The sequence below is a fragment of the Salvelinus namaycush genome, chromosome 1, assembly GCF_016432855.1.
Source record: "Salvelinus namaycush isolate Seneca chromosome 1, SaNama_1.0, whole genome shotgun sequence".
Lineage (NCBI taxonomy): Eukaryota > Metazoa > Chordata > Actinopteri > Salmoniformes > Salmonidae > Salvelinus > Salvelinus namaycush.
The window spans coordinates 48,214,380-48,232,041 of record NC_052307.1 but is presented as its reverse complement, the minus strand read 5'-3'; the positions used below and the strand labels follow the sequence as shown (position 1 = coordinate 48,232,041).

Below are 17,662 nucleotides of genomic sequence, written 5' to 3'. Positions count from 1 at the left end.
ATACTTGGCATTCTTTCAATCAGCTTCACCTGGAATGCTTTTTCAACAGTCTTGAAGGAGTTCCCACATATGCTCAGAACTTGTTGGCTGCTTTTCCTTCACTCTGCGGTCCGACTCATCCCAAACCATCTCAAGTCGGGGGATTGTGGAGGCCAGGTCATCTGATGCAGCACTCCATCACTCTCCTTCTTAGTAAAATAGCCCTTACACAGCCTGGAAGTGTGTTGGGTCATTTTCCTGTTGAAAAACAAATGATAGTCCCCCTAAGCCCAAACCAGATGGGATTGCATATTGCTGCAGAATGCTGTGGTAGCCATGCTGGTTAAGTGTGTTTTGAATTCTAAATAAATCACAGACAGTGTCACCAGCAAAGCACCCCCACACCATAACACCTCCTCCTCCATGCTTTACGGTGGGAACCTCACATGCGGAGATCATCCGTTCACCCACACCAATTTGGACTCCAGACCATTGCTCGTGTTTCTTGGCCCAAGCAAGTCTCTTCTTATTATTGGTGTTCTTTCATAGTGGTTTCTTTGCAGCAATTCAACCATGATGACCTGATTCACATAGTCTCCTCTGAACAGCTGATGTTGAGATGTGTCTGTTACTTGAATTCTGTGAAGCACTTATTTGGGCTGCAATTTCTGAGGCTGGTAACTCTAATGAACTTATCATCTGCAGCAGAGGTAACTCTGGGTCTTCCATTCCTGTGGCTAGAGCCAGTGTCATTATATCGCTTGATGTTTTTTGCGACTGCACAAGTTCTTGAAATTTTCTGTATTGACTGACCTTCATATCTTAAAGTAATGATAAACTGTTGTTAATCTTTGCTTATTTGAGCTGTTCTTGCAATAATATGGACTTGTTTTTTTACCAAATAGGGCTATCTTCTGTATACCACCCCTACCTTGTCACAACACAACTGATTGGCTCAAACACATTAAAAAGGAAAGAAATTCCACAGATTAAACTTAAAACTTTTAAGAAGGCACAACTGTTAATTGAAATGCATTCCAGGTTACTACCTCATGAAGCTGGTTGAGAGAATGCCAAGAGTGTGCAAAGCTGTCATCAAGGCAAAGGGTGGCTATTTGAAGAATCTTAAATCTAAAATATATTTTGATTTGTTTAACACTTTTTTGGTTACTACATGATTCCATATGTGTTATTTCATGGTTTTGATGCCTTCACTATTATTCTACAATGTATAAAATAGTAAAAATAACTAAAATCCCTTGAATGAGTAGGTGTTCTAAAACTTTTGACCGGTAGTGTATGTATAATTGACCCAAAAATTGAAAACATTTTAAAAAACGGTCCAAAAACACACTTTTTACGAGGTAAAATAAATGTTTTACATTTTTAAGATTTCACGTTTGAGACCTGACTTTCTGACCATTTCATATATGAAATCCTACGGCGGAGCGCGCTCGCCACCTTTTGTATTTTTGGTTTATAACATCTGGCATTTGACATGTTCCACTTGCAATATGTTTTTGACCAACTGCCACCCAATTGAGTGGTATTTGCGATTGTGTGTATGGTTGGCCCAATGCCAATAAGATGCCATTAGTTTTTGTCCATTTCATGGGGTTCTTCCCTTACCAACCCCTACGCTCCGTATTTTCCACTGGCTGCCCCACCAACACAGAAAGCACTGAAATAGGCTGAAACACCTGCATTTGGAAGTCGCCTTACCCATGAAAGCAAAAAAGAGACCTAGTTTGTGTGCGGCTTTATTAACTCAATGATTTAAAAATATATATATATTGTTTGCAAACTGATATGTGACACGTATTAATGGCAAAATAACATGCTCCACCTGCCCTGAATGACAAACTGCAGATTTATCGGGACCATCCCCATACTGTTAAGTCAATCTCATGTGCAAATTAGAGAAGGCTAGTAGATGTACTGATAATGAACTACTAAGTAAGTGCTACTAATAAATCTTGGTTTGATTATCCTGTCCTCAGAGGCCTCTGGAGAAGAATGTGGCGATGTTAAAGACCAAATCTCTCCCACACAGTGAGTTTGCCATTCCTTCTCTCCTCTACTATCTCCATTCATCAACATCCTCCTCCTCTTCTCCTTCATCTCTCCTGCCGAGTAAGTTAGGTATTCCTTCTCCCTCCCTTACCCCTTCCTCCCTCCTCCTCACTGTTAATGTGTTAAAGTTTAATGGGGGCCATGTGCGTGTGCGTGTGCTTGTGCCTGCAGTGTGAGGACATTGAGCATTTCTCACACACTGAATGAATGTGCCATTGCGCTATAACTACAGTGTTAGGCGTTGTCCCTGTTATGGGTGTTTGTGACACAGAGGTCAAGTTAAGAAGTTTGAAACACAATTAGTAGAATTGGTGTTGTTATATACAACTCTAATGGAGCTGGATGAATGTTGTCATCTTTGACATGTTCCCTCTTCTCCCTCCTCTCTCTCCTGCCCCCCCCCCCCCCCCCATACTCAGTGATGAGGGAGGGTTCCCCTGCCTCACTCACCTCTTCCTCCTCCCTCCTCACGATGCTGCCCCGAGGCAGAAAATATATGACTGCTCCCCTATCTAAGAGCCCCTCTGAGTCTACAGACAGGTGAGTACACACACACACACACACTCTACAGGTCTCTCCAGCTCCACTAATAGATCCCGTCTCGCTCTCTCTAGGAGGCTGAGGGATGCTGTGGGGGTCAGTGTGGACAGTGATGTGTGGAACAGCTGCTCCCTTAATGAAGAGGGGGTACAGGTCACAGGGACCGCCCCATCCACAGACCACCATCTCACCACACAGGGTAATGGCTTGAACTGTACAACTGCACAACACCAGGGTACTAGAAGGACCAGACCTGTTAAAGTACACCATCAACACCTACTGTAAACATACAAACAGACAAGATTCAACAGCAGAAGTGTGTGTTAAGTTTCTCAGATGGAGCCTTGTCCAAGCCAGAATGGCCCATAGGACAGGAGCTGTTTCTGTTCCATCTCCTGTTTCTGTAATGTGAGGCAGCTGAAAGCACAAATACACCCCTGGACAGGACGCTAGTCTATTGCAGTGCCTTTCCTAATAATTTGACCATTGCCCCCTCTCCATCAGAGTCGGTCGACACCCCCCTGCTCAGCGACCTATCGGCTGACCTGTTGGGGTTTGAGGTGGAGTCCTGGAGTCTGGCCGTCACAACTGAGTTCTGCAGAAAACACGACAAACACACCGTCAAACGTCAGGATGTCATCTACGGTGTGTTAGTGTGTATGTGTGAGAGTGTGTGTACGTACAAGGGTCATGTACCTATGACAAAGGAATGGCAACACATTTCAGTGTCTCATATCTACGGTGTGTTGGTGTGTGTGTGTGCGTGAACAAGCATGTCTGTCTCTCTCTCTCCCCGTGTAGAGCTGATGCAGACAGAGTTGCACCACATCCAGACACTGACGGTGATGTCCGAGGTGTTTCGTCGAGGGATGCTGGATGAGCTCCAACTGGACTGGGAGTGTGTGGCTCGCATCTTTCCCTGTCTGGATCCTCTCCTGCTCTTCCACAGGAATCTCTTCGGATCTCTACAGGAGCGGCGATACGCTTCAGCCCAGCCAGGACACCCACACAACTACTGCATCCACAGTATAGGGGATATACTGTTGCAACAGGTTGACACACACACACACAACAACAGATGTATTACTCACACATGCACATTCACTGTGAACACTCATACAAACACCACATTTACACACTTCTGGACAACTCAAGGCCTATTCATATTCCCTATTTCTGTTAGTTCTCAGAAGACAACGCTGTGAAGATGAAGCAAGTGTACGGAGAGTTTTGTAGTCACCACACGGAGGCTGTCAAAGTCTTCAAAGAGCTGCAGCAGCAGAACAAGAAGTTCCAGGTGTTTGTCAAAGTATGTTTCTGATGGAAGCTTTCTTTTTTTAGTCCAACTTGGTTTTTATGTTTGGTCAATAATGTCCTTAAGGAGGGACTGAACAGGATGAATTTACCTTGATTTTGTGTGTGTTATTACACTTTTCTTATGACTACCGATGCCACTGAGGCCGTTTTTAACCGGAAAAGTTGTTTGGCAACGGCTCCTCTTTTAAAATGTCGATATCTTTCACTCAACACACACCAGTTGTTGTCTCTTCTTCAGCAACAGAGTAACAACTCTCTGGTCAGAAGAAGGGAGGTGCCAGAGTTCATCCTGTTAGTGACTCAGCGCATCACCAAGTACCCTGTACTACTGGAGAGGATACTGCACTATACACCCGGTCAGTTACAAAGAGGGGGAGAAGGAGGGAGGGAGAGACAGAGAGAGAGAGACAGAGAGAGAGAGAGCAACATTGAGAGAGCGAGAGCATGAGAGAGAAAGTATGTTCTTCTTTGCACTATGTATACAACTATACAATGAAACGTTGTCAAGTATGCCAGTGTAGATCGTAAATAGCCGCTGAATTGAAGCGGTTTGTTCCTTCTACCTCCAGAGGGCAGTGAGGAGCACACTGAGCTGTCGCAGGCACTCACTCAGGTGCGTGACATCATCACTGCAGTGGACATGAGTGTGAGCAAGTACGAGAAAGCCCAGGAGCTGCAGGAGGTGTTGAGTCGCGTGGAGAACAAGAGCCTTTCCAAGCTGAAGAGCGGCGAGGTGTTCCGCAAGGACGACCTGCTAGGAAAACACCAACAGAGGGCGCTGCAGCACAAAGGACTTGTCTACTGGAAAACCGCTACGGGACGACTGAAAGGTAGGGTGAGGTCAGTGTGTGTGTGTATAACAGTATTTATTTTTTCTGTTCTTTTTTTGTTTTTAAAGGAATGGTGCTCCTTTTATATGATAGGATAGATAAAGTGGAAAGATAGAGGAGAGAGTTTCTGAAATAGCAGTGGGACGAATTCGAACCCCATGCTGCAGCGGAATGCATTCCGGAGGCAGTGGCTTATACTGCTGCACCAACCTAGGCCACAACAGTGTCTATTCTAACACTCTCCCTCACCCACTCTCTCTGCAGACACCCTGGCTCTGCTGCTGACTGACGTCCTGGTGTTCCTGCAGGAGAAGGACCAGAGACTCATATTTGCCGCCGTGGTATGCCGGTTTGGTCAATCTCGTTACATTACACTCCAATCATTATTTCATTACCTCGTGCCTTATCTGCAATTACATTACGTACCTAAAAGGAAAAGAAAATACCCCAAAAAAGTAACAAAAAGGATTATTTAAAGGGATGCTTCGGGATTTTGGCAATCAAGCCCTTTGCCTACTTCCCCGGAGTCAGATGAACTCATTAGTGTTAGCACAATGACTGGAAGTATATGGGGACAGCTAGCATGCTAGCATGATTGGCTCGCGAAACTACCAAAAACTAGCATTGCGCATCCCCCACCCACCTGAGGGTCTGTCTTTTTTAGCCATCTATTTCCTGTGTTTGAGAGGTGCAAAATCCACTTGTAACACTGGATTGATTGCTTCCATTTTACTCCTGCGACGCTTTCATACTTTTGCTTGTGCCTGTCGATTTTTCCCATCAATGTTTGTAATGACCTTTCAAACACATCCCTGTAATGGCTGAATTCAATGGGATACATTGGCTTTGTCAGGGATTTAACGCACCATCTCGACACTTACATTACCGTTCAAAAGTTTGGGGTCACTTAGAAATGTCCTTGTTTTTGAAAGAAAAACTAAAAAATGTGTCGATTAAAATAACATCAAATTGATCAGAAATACAGTGTAGACATTGTTAATGTTGTAAATGACTATTTTCGCTGGAAACGGCAGATTCTTTTTAATGGAATATCTACATAGGCGTACAGAGGCCCATTATCAGCAACCATCACTCCTGTGTTCCAATGGCTCGTTGTGTTAGCTAATCCAAGTTTATAATTTTAAAAGGCTAATTGATCATTAGAAAAACATTTTGCAATAATTTTAGCACAGCTGAAAATTGTTGTCCTGATTAAAGAAGCAATAAAACTGGCCTTCTTCAGCCTAGTTGAGTATCTGGAACATCAGCATTTGTGTGTTCGAATACAGGCTCAAAATAGCCAGAAACAAAGCACTTTCTTCTGAAACTCGTCAGTCTATTCTTGTTCTGAGAAATGAAGGCTATACCGTGCGAGAAATCTCCAAGAAACTGAAGATCTGGAACAACGCTGTGTACTACTCCCTTTACAGGTCTCTCCATAGATGTTCAATTGGGTCTGGGCTCTGGCTGGACCACTCAAGGACATTCAGAGACTTGTCCTGAAGCCACTCTTGCATTGTCTTGGCTATGTGCATAGGGTCTTTGTCCTGTTGGAAGATGAACCTTCGGCCCAGTCTGAGGTCTTGAGCGCTCTAGAGCAGGTTTTCATCAAGGATCTCTCTGTACTTTGCTCCGTTCATCTTTCCCTCATCCTGACTAATCTCCCAGTCCCTGCCGCTGAAAAAACATCCCCACAACATGATGCTGCCACCACCATGCTTCACTGGAGGGATGGTGCGAGGTTTCCTCTAGACGTGATACTTGGCATTCAGGCCACAGAGTTCAATCTTGGTTTCATCAGACCAGAGAATCTTGTTTCTCATGGTCTAAGAGTCCTTTGGGTGCCTTTTGGCAAACTCGAAGTGGGCTGTTATACCTTTTACTGAGGAGTGGCTTCCGTCTGGCCACGCTACCATAAAGGCCTGATTGGTGGAGAGCTGCAGAGATGGTTGTCCTTCTGGTTCTCCCATCTCCATAGAGGAACTCTGGAGCTCTGTCAGAGTGACCATCGGGATCTTGGTCACCTCCATGACAAAGGCCCTTCTCCCCCAATTGCTCAGTTTGGCCGGGCAGCCAGCTCTAGGAAGAGTCATGGTGGTTCCAAACTTCTTCCATTTAAGAATGATGGAGGCCATTGTGTCCTTGGGGACCTTCAATGCTGCATAAATGTCTTGGTACCCTTCCCCAGATCTATGCCTCTACACAATCCTGTATCGGAGATCTACGAATGTGCCATTCCAAATCATGTCAAATAAATAGTTTACTACAAGTGGACTCCAAGTTGTAGAAATATCTCAAAGATGATACATGGAAAGAGGATGCACCTGAGCTCAATTTCGAGTCTCTTAGCAAATACTTATGGAAATAAGGTATTTCTGTTTTTACTTTGTAATAAATTTGAAAACGTTTCAGTGCAAACATTATGGAGTATTGTGTGTAAATTGATGAGGAAAAACATTTATTTAATCCATTTTAGAATAAGGCTGTAAAGTAACACAATGTGGAAAAGGGGGAGAGGTCTGAATACTTTCCAAATGAACTGTACATGGCATAAGAGCAATTTAAAGGGGTAAACTGGGATTGGTACTATCATTTTAATTTAATGGATGGTCAGTCCTTGCATCCATAGTTCCATCTATGAATTTAAGAGTGTATACATTTCTCCAGCCCCATCATTTAGCTGTTTACCAAAAAAAAAGTTGCAGAACTCCGGTACTTCACAGAGAACAGGCTGAAAAGTAGACAAAACAAAAAAGGAGAACGAAAAAACTAAGAACTATTCAACTAAACAGGGAGCCAGGGAGAACCGTCAGTCAGACAGGATGCCAGTAGTGTTCTTTCCCGGAAAATTATCTTATTTAAACTGTCCCTTTCCAGGACCAGAAGCCCCCAGTCATCCCCCTGCAGAAGCTAATTGTGAGAGAGGTAGCCAATGAGGAGAGAGGGATGTTCCTAATCTCTGCCTCCTCAGTGGGGCCTGAGATGTACGAGGTTCACACCTCCTCGAAAGAAGAGAGGAACGCCTGGATGAGACACATACGACGGGCCGTAGAGAGGTGAGGAGTGTGTGTGAGTGTTTGTGCGTTGATAATATAATAATAATAAGCCATTGAGCAGACACTTTTATCCAAAGCGACATACAGTCACGCATTATACGTAATGGTGGCCCCAGCGGGAATCAAACCCACGACTATTGGCGTTTCAAGTGCTATGCTCTACCGACTGAGCCAAACAGAATGTGTGTGTGTGTGTGTGTGTGTGTGTGTGTGTGTGTGTGTGTGTGTGTGTGTGTGTGTGTGTGTGTGTGTGTGTGTGAGAGAGTGAGAGAGTGAGAGAGTGAGAGAGTGAGAGAGTGAGTGTGTGAGTGTGTGAGTGTGTGAGAGTGTGAGAGTGTGTGAGTGTGTCCCTAAACCCCTGTGCTGTGTGTTAGTTGTCCTGAGGAGGAGGAAGAGAGAAGTGTTGAGACTGAGGTCAGACGGAACACTGAGCTGAGAGTTCAGAAGATCTACAAACTCCAAGGTAAGACATCAATCATCCCTACACATTCATCATGGACTTAACCATTCCCATTTCAGAACACTTTGTAGCGTTTTTTTTTTTGTCTGTGGGCCAGGAGAAACTGTAGTCCGTTGTTCGGTTTTCTTTTAAATAGCCATTACAAACTTCAGCTGACTTTATTACCATAGATTACATTTTCTCCTGGCCAATAGACTAATTTCAGGTTGAGGAACCATCCAATATTATGTTGCAATTTTCAGGACTTCCCCTAAACTGAGTGTGATCCATGATCTATATCGTTCTTTCAGATACCCTGGCAAGTCAGGACCAGCGTATCTGCAGGGGTCTGGAGGAGAAGCTACAGCTGTATGCCGAGCTGACAGAGTTAACCCTTCGTACACCAGAGCCCCTGCCACAGCACCACCTACTGGTCCAACCAGACCCTGATGCTCAGATGCCACCGCAGACCACTGCACTACTCACAGCTGCACTCAAAGAGGGTGAGAACCACACACACAGGCGCACTATGCACAGCTGCACACTCTCCTTTTATATTAGAGAGTATATTGAGAGATATCTATTTTCTCTTTCCTCGCTCGCTCTCTTGTTCTGTCTCGCTCTCTCTTTGTATGTAGCGGAGAAGCTGATGTCTACCTTGCAGGCCAGTGAGGCCCCCACTGAGCCCAGCCACAGCCCCCCTGTCAGAGTCCCAGAGTACTGCAGTTACAACAGCCATTGCAGGATCCAGGAGTTACCCGCGGAGTGTGAGTCAATACACTAACACTAACCCTAATAACCCCCTAACTCTAACCCTAACCACGACCCCCAACGACTATGGAATCACCCAGGAATCGCCTACAGAGAGTGAGTATGAGACACACAACCACACATTAAAGGAATAGTTTACCCCAAAATAGAAAGAATGTCAAAAGTGTTCAATTGTACTATAATCATGAACTGTTTCTTTAAATGGACTGTTTTTGGTGTCCTCTTCCTGTAGTGGACTATCTGAGCACGCTCAGAAGGAGCTCGGCCTCTCTGTTGTCGGATGGCGAGTGGGCAGGGCCAGACACCATCTTGTGGCACTCTATAACCGAGCTGAGGAGAAGAGACACCAATGGAACACCAATGAAGGTGTGTGTGGATAGGTGTGGGTCCTTGTGGGGAGCTAAAATCCCAAAATGTCAAACAAGAAAAATTCTCCCTCTTGGGGACATTCCTCATGTCCCCATAAGGACAAAGGCTATTTTTAGCTTTGGGGTTAGGTTTACAATTAGGGTAAGGGTTAGGGTTTAGGTTAGTGTTACGGGTTAAGGTCAGGGGTAAGGGTTAGTGTTAGAGGTTAAGGAAAATATGATTTTGAATGGAAGTTAATTTTAGGTCACCACGAGGATAGAACATAACGTGTGTGTGTGTGTGTGTGTGTGTGTGTGTGTGTGTGTGTTCGTGTGGCGAAGGACTCCCAACAGATTTCATAGTTATGTCTCTGTCCTCTTGTAATGGCATATTTTATCCTGCAGGTGGCAGAGAGTGTCCAGAGCCTGACCCAGCTGCTCTACAGTCTGCAGGTGAGAAACGTCACACTCTCTTTAACCCTAGTGCCCAAACAACCACCTGGCAGTAGCATCCCTTAGCCTGGAAGGCTACTTATAGCCATCACCAAATTACTTAAACCTATTTTGATCAATTCAGATCCGCCTACACCAAAGGGTCTGTTTGTAAATACCATGTATTGGTGTGTGCAGGCAGCTGTGACCATCCAGGACAGCTGCTATGAGGTTCAAAAGCTCCTCCTACTGGAGCTAGAGCACCCGCTCCCACACACCCCCTCCTGTCTCCATGGCAATGGGGCCCAGGAGCAGGAGAAACAGCGGAGTGCTGAGAAGAAAAAGGAGGAGGTAGAGAGGATGAGTGTGGAAAGGAGGAGAGAGGAGGTGGAGGGGATTCAGAAGCTACAGGGGAGGCTGAGACAGGACCAGCAGCGCTGGGAGAGAGAGTGTCTGGCCAGGGAGAGACAACAGGTAAGCACTCAAAATACATAATCTTGTCAGAACACTGACTTTAGAATTACATAGGGTGACATAGTACTGTCAAAGCACAATCTGATAGGAGATTTAGGGTCAAAGAGAACACTACATAAGCCCCTTGTCAGGACCCGGTGTGAGAAACAGTCACTATTAGTCGGCAGAACCCAGAAGATGAGGCAGACACAGCAGTACTAGAGACGGTGGTTTAATAAAGGAAAAAGATCTTCAGGCAAAAATAAAAATCCACAACGTCAAAAGTAAAGCCAAGAGGAAAAAATGAATATCCTCCAAGTAACAAAGAAAATCCACAAAGTGGTAAGAACAGCAGGGAAAAAACAAACCTCAAAAGAATAATCAAAAATTAACAAGAACAAAACCAGAGTACCTCAGGAAAATCCAACTAGAGACACCAATGGTCACAGCATGGCTGGGGCTGGGTGCTAACATACAAACACAGTGCAAAGAACTGAGGAACACTAAGGGTTTAAATACCTACAAGAAAATGAGGCACAGGTGAAAACAATAACTAGAACAAGGGAAAAACAAAAGGTTCAAAAAGGCGCAATGGGGGCATCTAGTGACCAAAACCTGAATAGTCCTGGCCAAAACCTGACACCCCTCATAACGCTGATATACAGTACCAGTCAAAAGTTTGAACACACCTTCTCATTCCAGGGTTTTTCTCTATTTTTACTATTTTCTACATAATAGAATAATAATGAAGACATCAAAATTATGAAATAACACATATGGAACGATGTAGTAAACAAAAAAGTAAACAAATATTTGGGATTCTTCAAAGTAGCCACCCTTTGTCTTGATGACAGATTTGCACATTCTTGGCATTCTCTCAACCAGCTTCATGAGGTAGTCACCTGGAATACAATTCAATTAATAGGTGTGCACTGTTGAAAGGTCATTTGTAGAATTTCTTTCCTTCTTAATGCGTTTGAGGCAATCAGTTCTGTTGTGACAAGGTAGGGGTGGGTATGGAGAAGATAGCCCTATTTGGTAAAATACCAAGTCCTTATTATGGCAAGAACAGCTCAAATAAGCAAAAATAAATGACAGTCCATCATTACTTTAGGTCAGTCAGTCAGGTCAGTCAATGCGGGAAATTTTAAGAAATTTTAAAGATTCTTCAAGTGTATTCGCAAAAACCATCAAGCGCTATGATGAAACTGGCTCCCTTGAGGGCCGCCACAGGAAAGGAAGACCCAGAGTTATCTCTGCTGCTGAGGTTAAGTGTATTAGAGTTACCAGCCTCAGAAATGCAGCCCAAATAAATGCTTCACAGAGTTCAAGTAACAGACACATCTCAACATCAACTGTCAAGAGGAGACTGCGTGAATCAGGCCTTCAAGGTTGAATTGCTGCAAATAAACCACTACTAAAGGACACCAATAAGAAGAAGAGACTTGCTTGTGCCAAGAAACATGAGCAATGGACATTAGACTGGTGGAAATCTGTCCTTTGGTCTGATGAGTCGAAATTGGAGATTTTTGGTTCCAACCGCCGTGTCTTTGTGAGATGCAGAGTAGGTGAACGTATGATCTCCGCATGTGTGGTTCCCACTGTGAAGCATGGAGGAGGTGGTGTGATGGTGTGGGGATGCTTATTGAGTGAGACATACGTTATTATCAGAACCAGCGATTTGTTTGCAGCCTATTCTTTTTCAAATAAGAGTGAATAACAATAGAACTTGATCAACATTTTTACATGTTTAGTTGACCTCTTCTATCTCTACAAGTTGCCAAAAAATGCAAAACATTTGATGGTATTGTCAAATTATTATTTTAACAGGGTGGAAAGCAATAACAGGATGGAACCAGTTGAGGCTCCTCAGAGGAGGAAGGGGAGGACCATCCTCCTCAGTGAATTTCATAAAAAATGTCAATTGTAAAACATTTAAAAAGTTGTCCTTCTTAGATAAAACTATACTGAATATATTCACGTCAGTAGCCTTAACAGCACTCTGTAGGGTAGCACAATGATATAGCCGGGGGACAGCTGACTAGGTGAACGGATGATCTCTGCATTTGTGGTTCCCACTGTGAAGCATGGAGGAGGAGGTGTGATGGTGTAGGGATGCTTGGCTGGTGACACTGTCTGGGATTTATTTAGAACTCAAGGCACACTTAACCAGCATGGCTACCACAGCATTCTGCAGCGATACGCCTTCCCATCTGCTTTGTGCTTAGGGGGACTATCATTTGTTTTTCAACAGGACAATGACCCAACACACCTCCAGGCTGTGTAAGGGCTATTTGACCAAGATTGAGAGTGATGGAGTGCTGCATCAGATGATATGACCACCACAATCACCCAACCTCAACCCAATTGAGATGGTTTGGGATGAGTTGGACCGCAGAGTGAAGGAAAAGCAGCCAACAATTGCTCAGCATATGTGGGAACTCCTTCAAAACTGTTGGAAAAGCATTCCAGGGGAAGCTGGTTGAGAGAATGCCAAGAGTGTGCAAAGCTGTCATCAAGGCAAAGGGTGGCTACTTTGAAGAATCTCAAATATAAAATATATTTAGATTTGTTTAACACTTGTTTGGTTGCTACATCGTTCCATATGTGTTTTTTCATAGTTTTAATGTCTTCACTATTATTCTACAATGTTGAACATAGTAAAAATAAAGAAAAGCCCTTGAATGAGTGGGTGTGTCCAAACTTTTGACAGGTACTGTAAGAATGACATAGGGTGACATAAGAGTGTCATAGCACATTATGTTCATTTTAAGCCTTTATTAACTTGCTATCATCCCATCTCTCTGATGCCAATACTATTCTTCTGCATATAGGGGGAGCAGGTGAGTCTGTTGGAGCAGCGTGAGCGACAGTGCCACCTGGAGGCTGAGAGGCTGCGCCACGAGCGGGAAGAGCTGGAGCAGCAGCTGTTGGAGTACCAGCAGAACCTAGAGAGGCTGAGGGAGGGTCAGAGGAGCATGGAGAGGGACAGGGACAGGGTGGAAGCTGAGCACAGGCTGCTCCAGAGCTGGAGACACAACCGCCAGAGCTCCCTGCCTATTATGATATTGCTGGACCTGGACCAGGTGGGTGGTAACCTTCCCAAGGCTAATTGGTGCAGATAAGCCTGGAAGAACAATGACTCAAATCTGGCCTATGTGGGAGTACATTTTTTAAATAATACTAATATCTAAACCTGAAAGTCGTGGCTCTGAATCAGAAAACATGTGTGTGTGACAGTAAAAGCATTCCCCTAAATTTGAGTTGCTAAACAGTAGTTAGCTAACTTAATGTAGATGCCTTGCTGGCTATACATCGAAATCTGTGTGGTCAATGTGTGTCATTCTTGTGGGGGAAAACAAATTATCCTAATAAAAATGACTAAATGGACTCAAACAGCTGAAATCTCCTTGTTGCATCAGACGTGAAGTTCGGGGGAAGGTTTGGAGGAAGGTGGTTGATTATGGCCCGATAGTACCAGGACAGACCTCTAGCAACCAAACTACCAGTCACCAGTCGTTTTCAATGGGGGCAGGAAACACAAGGATACATTCAGTGACTTAGCAGTCGGCGACAACGTGACCGTCCGACAAACAATCAGAGGAGGGAGGGTCTCCCTAGCTAGCTTTTGAAACCATGCTTTTGACACCTTGATGTTCTGCATGCTGTTTGGATATATACACCCACAAAGGAAGAGCTTGAAGTTTCATTACTAATTTGTAGCTTCTGGTATAATCAATGGCAATGGATCAGGACTTTTTCTATTGGACTGGGACTTTTTTCCATTCTTTCTTTGGGTTAACAAAGGTCAGGATTGACACATTGATCCACCAGACCTTCCGAGGGTTGGGTGGAAGTGTGTGGTGAACAAGATTAGGTGGGTGGGGAAGGTACAAGGAGGGAAAGGGGGGGTGGGGGTTGAGACAGAGAAAGGGAAGGAGTGAGTGAATAAGTGTGACAGAGAGAAAAATGGGAAATATGAACGAATGTGTAAGGTTGGTAGGATTGTGTGTGTCTGTGTTTGTGAGTGTGCTCTGCTGAGATTTAAAACAACTTTCTTCTCCCCACCCTCTCCCCCTCCTCTCCCCTCAGGTGTCCAACCACAGTCGGTCAGGCAGCCTGGACGGCAACGAGGCTGCTCTTCTCCATTCCCTCCAACAGAATCGTCTCCACCACAACCAGCACCAGAGCCTCCACTCTGGCCTGAGAAAGAGCCAGGACAGCCCCAATCACAGCCCCATCCATAGCCCCAACCTGAGCCTCAGGCCCAGCCTCTATAACAGCCTCAACACTCTGCTCAGCCAGGCCCACAGTAAACCATCCACAGAATCACTGACACACCAACACTATGCTCACCCCCAGCACAGCCACCTCCAGTCAGGAAGCTCCCCAAACAACCCCTTTAGGAGCAGGTTCACCACAGGACATGAGGGGCCCAACAACAACAGTGAGTATGATGCTGTCATAGACAGCAGATTTGTGTGGATCTCAGAGGATTTTAAGCCAGGGGTTCTCAAAGTGGGGTCTGCGGGTACTGCGGACAGATATTTTTATTTATTGTCATCATTTATTTGATGAACATTACTAAAAACAACATATTAAATTAATTCTGGCCAAGGGACACGTGGAATACGTTTAAAGAATGTTATACAATGTAATATTATTAATCTATAATTGATGTTCTTAACCCTGGGCAACAAGGGCCTGGGAGGCTCACAGGGATATTGGTGTAACCACAGTACACCATAAATGCACTGTAATTTAAGCTTTAAAACTGCTAAGTTTTCTCTCTGCCTCATGGCGAAATGTGTAGAATTGCAGGATATTAGCTTTAAAACTGCAACAACAAAAAATATCTCTGTCCCATGATAAATGGGTAGAATTGCAAGAAATGTGCTTGAATTTTTTTCTCTCCGATGTTAAGAGATGGGCCTAAAATGTTCCTTCCGGGGCCCAATACTTGGTTCATCGGGCCGTGCACTGCCAAAGTCATAGTAGAACTCCTTGTTTGCTATTTTTTATCTCACTCGAGTTGTGTTCTGATTATGTCCCTGATGAATTTTCTATCACATAAAGGAGTCCCCGGACAGAAAAGGTTTGAGAACCCCTAGTTTAAGCAATGTGGTAACAGTTACCCCACCTTGTTCTGTGATATGCTAGGTACAATGACATGTTTCTTACAAATATTTTGTCCATTCTGATCCACCCAAATGCATATGGGGAGGGGCAAGAGGTTGATTTGGGATCGGTCGATAATGTTCCTTGTTTTCTTCTGTTAGATTTCAGCCCTCCTCGGGACAGGCTGACCCTGGGGTTGTTGGGTTCATTGGGGTCAGGGGTCACAAGCCTGGGTCTGTACGAGGAGAACTTCCCCGCCTCGGCATCCTTCACTCCTCTGCTCACCCCACAGGCCTGCTTCTCTTTGAATGGAAAGAACAGGGAGGATGGGGGAGAGGAGAACATTGTGTACCTCTGAAGAATGACAAGACTGATAGAGTGATGGAAGAGAAGTGTGCAGTGGCCAACTGCCTTATGTACATCTATCAATGTACCCCCTCTCTGCCTTTGTGTGCGTGTGTGCGTGTAAATGTTTTTTACAAAAAAATGGGAATGCAGGGCCGTAACTAGGGTTTGAGTTTGTGAGGTCCGGAAGCGACGAAACAAAAAAGCATTACATTTTTAGCTGTATTGTACTGTATTGTTTGCATTTTAATGTAGGCCTTTAGGGAAGATATGCCATTTGAATGTTTATGCTGAAACATTTAAGTTCATAGCTTGTTTGATCAGATTAGTACAGATTTTCTCAGGGGACACCACTTTGGGCCTTGACCCCAACTTTAGGAACCACTGTACTAACATCCCTCTCTCATCTGCTTCCGCCTTGCAGCCTGCCTTAGCCTCGCATCACTGTCTGTATCAGTAGCTTACTCTATAAAGCAAAGTTATAACTTTTTTCTCCTGCTGAGGTAGGCTCCGTTTAACGTTAGCTTCTTACTTCATCCTTCCAGCTGGCTAAGTAAAACTAGCCAGAGCACTTCAACTTACTGCAATAAGTCTCCGCCAGCAGATGGCCACCTGACTGACATACAATATCTATAAGCGACTATTTATGTGCACTCATTCTCTGAGAATCGTTTTTTGTTTGGGGGATGTTTGTTAAATGACAGTTAAATTACCTTTAGTCCGGCATCTCGCAAACACTGTCTCTAGACTAGTTTCCTATTGAGCCGATTGCAAGCTGGGGTAGTTAATTTCACGTCGCTCTCGGCCTGTGCCGCGAAAGGGCAGAGTTAACCATAATGGACAAACCACTGTTCATGATTCCACTCATTCACAAAGAGGCAGGCGTGATTGGAACTCAGTCAGATCAATGATATAAGCATTCTGGGCTTTGATCAACGCTGGGAGCAATATTTAGATGTTGACCCTTAATAGATCTTTATTCACTGAGTATACCTGTAATAATGGAGCTGTGAGTCGGGAAGCAGGTGCAGTTGAAACGTTTAATAAAACAACAAAACATTTCCATATGGCTACACTCCGGTACAAAAAAATAATACCAACTGGTGAGTGAACCTAAGAGAGTGACATATAAAGGGGATGAAATTATGAAGGTAATGAAGTCCAGGTGTGAATCATAATGATTAACAGGTGCGCGTAATGATGAGTGCCAGGTGTGCGTAATGATGAATCCCAGGACCGATGGTTAGTATTCCGGCGACGTCATACGCCAGAGGGGAGGAGCAGGAGAAGATGTGACAATACCAAACATTAGGAACACCTTTCTAATATTGAGTTGCACCCCCTATTTTGCCCTCAGAACAGCCTCAATTTCTTAGGGGGCATGGACTCTACAAGGTGTCGAAAGCGTTCGACAGGGATGCTGACCCGTGTTGACTCCAATGCTTTCAGTTGTGACAAGTTGGCTGGATGTCCTTTGGGGGGTGGACTATTCTTGATACACATGGAAAACTGTTGAAAAACCCAGCAGCGGTGCAGATATTGACACACTCAAACTGGTGCGCCTGGCACCTACTATCCATACCCCGTTCAAAGGCATTTGAATCTTTTGTCTTGCCCATTCACCCTCTGAATGGCATACACACAATCCATGTTTAAATTGTGTCAAGAATTAAAAATAATTCTTTAACCTACCTCCTCCTCTTCATCTACATTAATTGAAGTGGACCTAACAAGCAACATCAATAAGGGTTCATAGCTTTCACCTGGATTCACTTTTTCATTCTATGTCATGGAAAGAGCAGGTGTTCTTATTGTTTTGTAAACTTTTTCATTTTTTGGTCCCCATATTTAGTTACTGCCATGACTAAAAGTATGATCTTTAAGAAAATACAGGTGTATATTGCCAGGTTTTGAGTTCCTGTATGTAATCAGAAATAAGAAAGCATTTTGATTTGTGGAAAT

The 17,662-nt window shown here is 44.3% G+C and overlaps 1 protein-coding gene across 1 annotated transcript in view; it reads left to right on the top strand.

Annotated features, from left to right (window-relative positions):
* Positions 1–15,713, top strand: part of LOC120051993 (rho guanine nucleotide exchange factor 28-like) — a 67,857-nt gene extending 52,144 nt beyond the window's left edge. The window contains exons 6-23 of the mRNA XM_038998875.1: positions 1,980–2,031; positions 2,667–2,791; positions 3,097–3,237; positions 3,394–3,644; positions 3,776–3,901; positions 4,148–4,265; positions 4,479–4,739; positions 5,004–5,080; positions 7,617–7,795; positions 8,170–8,258; positions 8,546–8,737; positions 8,873–9,001; positions 9,238–9,371; positions 9,758–9,805; positions 9,983–10,135; positions 13,072–13,323; positions 14,330–14,768; positions 15,517–15,713. Coding sequence (XP_038854803.1) covers positions 1,980–2,031; positions 2,667–2,791; positions 3,097–3,237; positions 3,394–3,644; positions 3,776–3,901; positions 4,148–4,265; positions 4,479–4,739; positions 5,004–5,080; positions 7,617–7,795; positions 8,170–8,258; positions 8,546–8,737; positions 8,873–9,001; positions 9,238–9,371; positions 9,758–9,805; positions 9,983–10,135; positions 13,072–13,323; positions 14,330–14,768; positions 15,517–15,713 — 2,963 coding nt within the window. The remainder of the gene's footprint in view (positions 1–1,979; positions 2,032–2,666; positions 2,792–3,096; positions 3,238–3,393; positions 3,645–3,775; positions 3,902–4,147; positions 4,266–4,478; positions 4,740–5,003; positions 5,081–7,616; positions 7,796–8,169; positions 8,259–8,545; positions 8,738–8,872; positions 9,002–9,237; positions 9,372–9,757; positions 9,806–9,982; positions 10,136–13,071; positions 13,324–14,329; positions 14,769–15,516) is intronic.
* Positions 15,714–17,662: the final 1,949 nt, after the last annotated feature.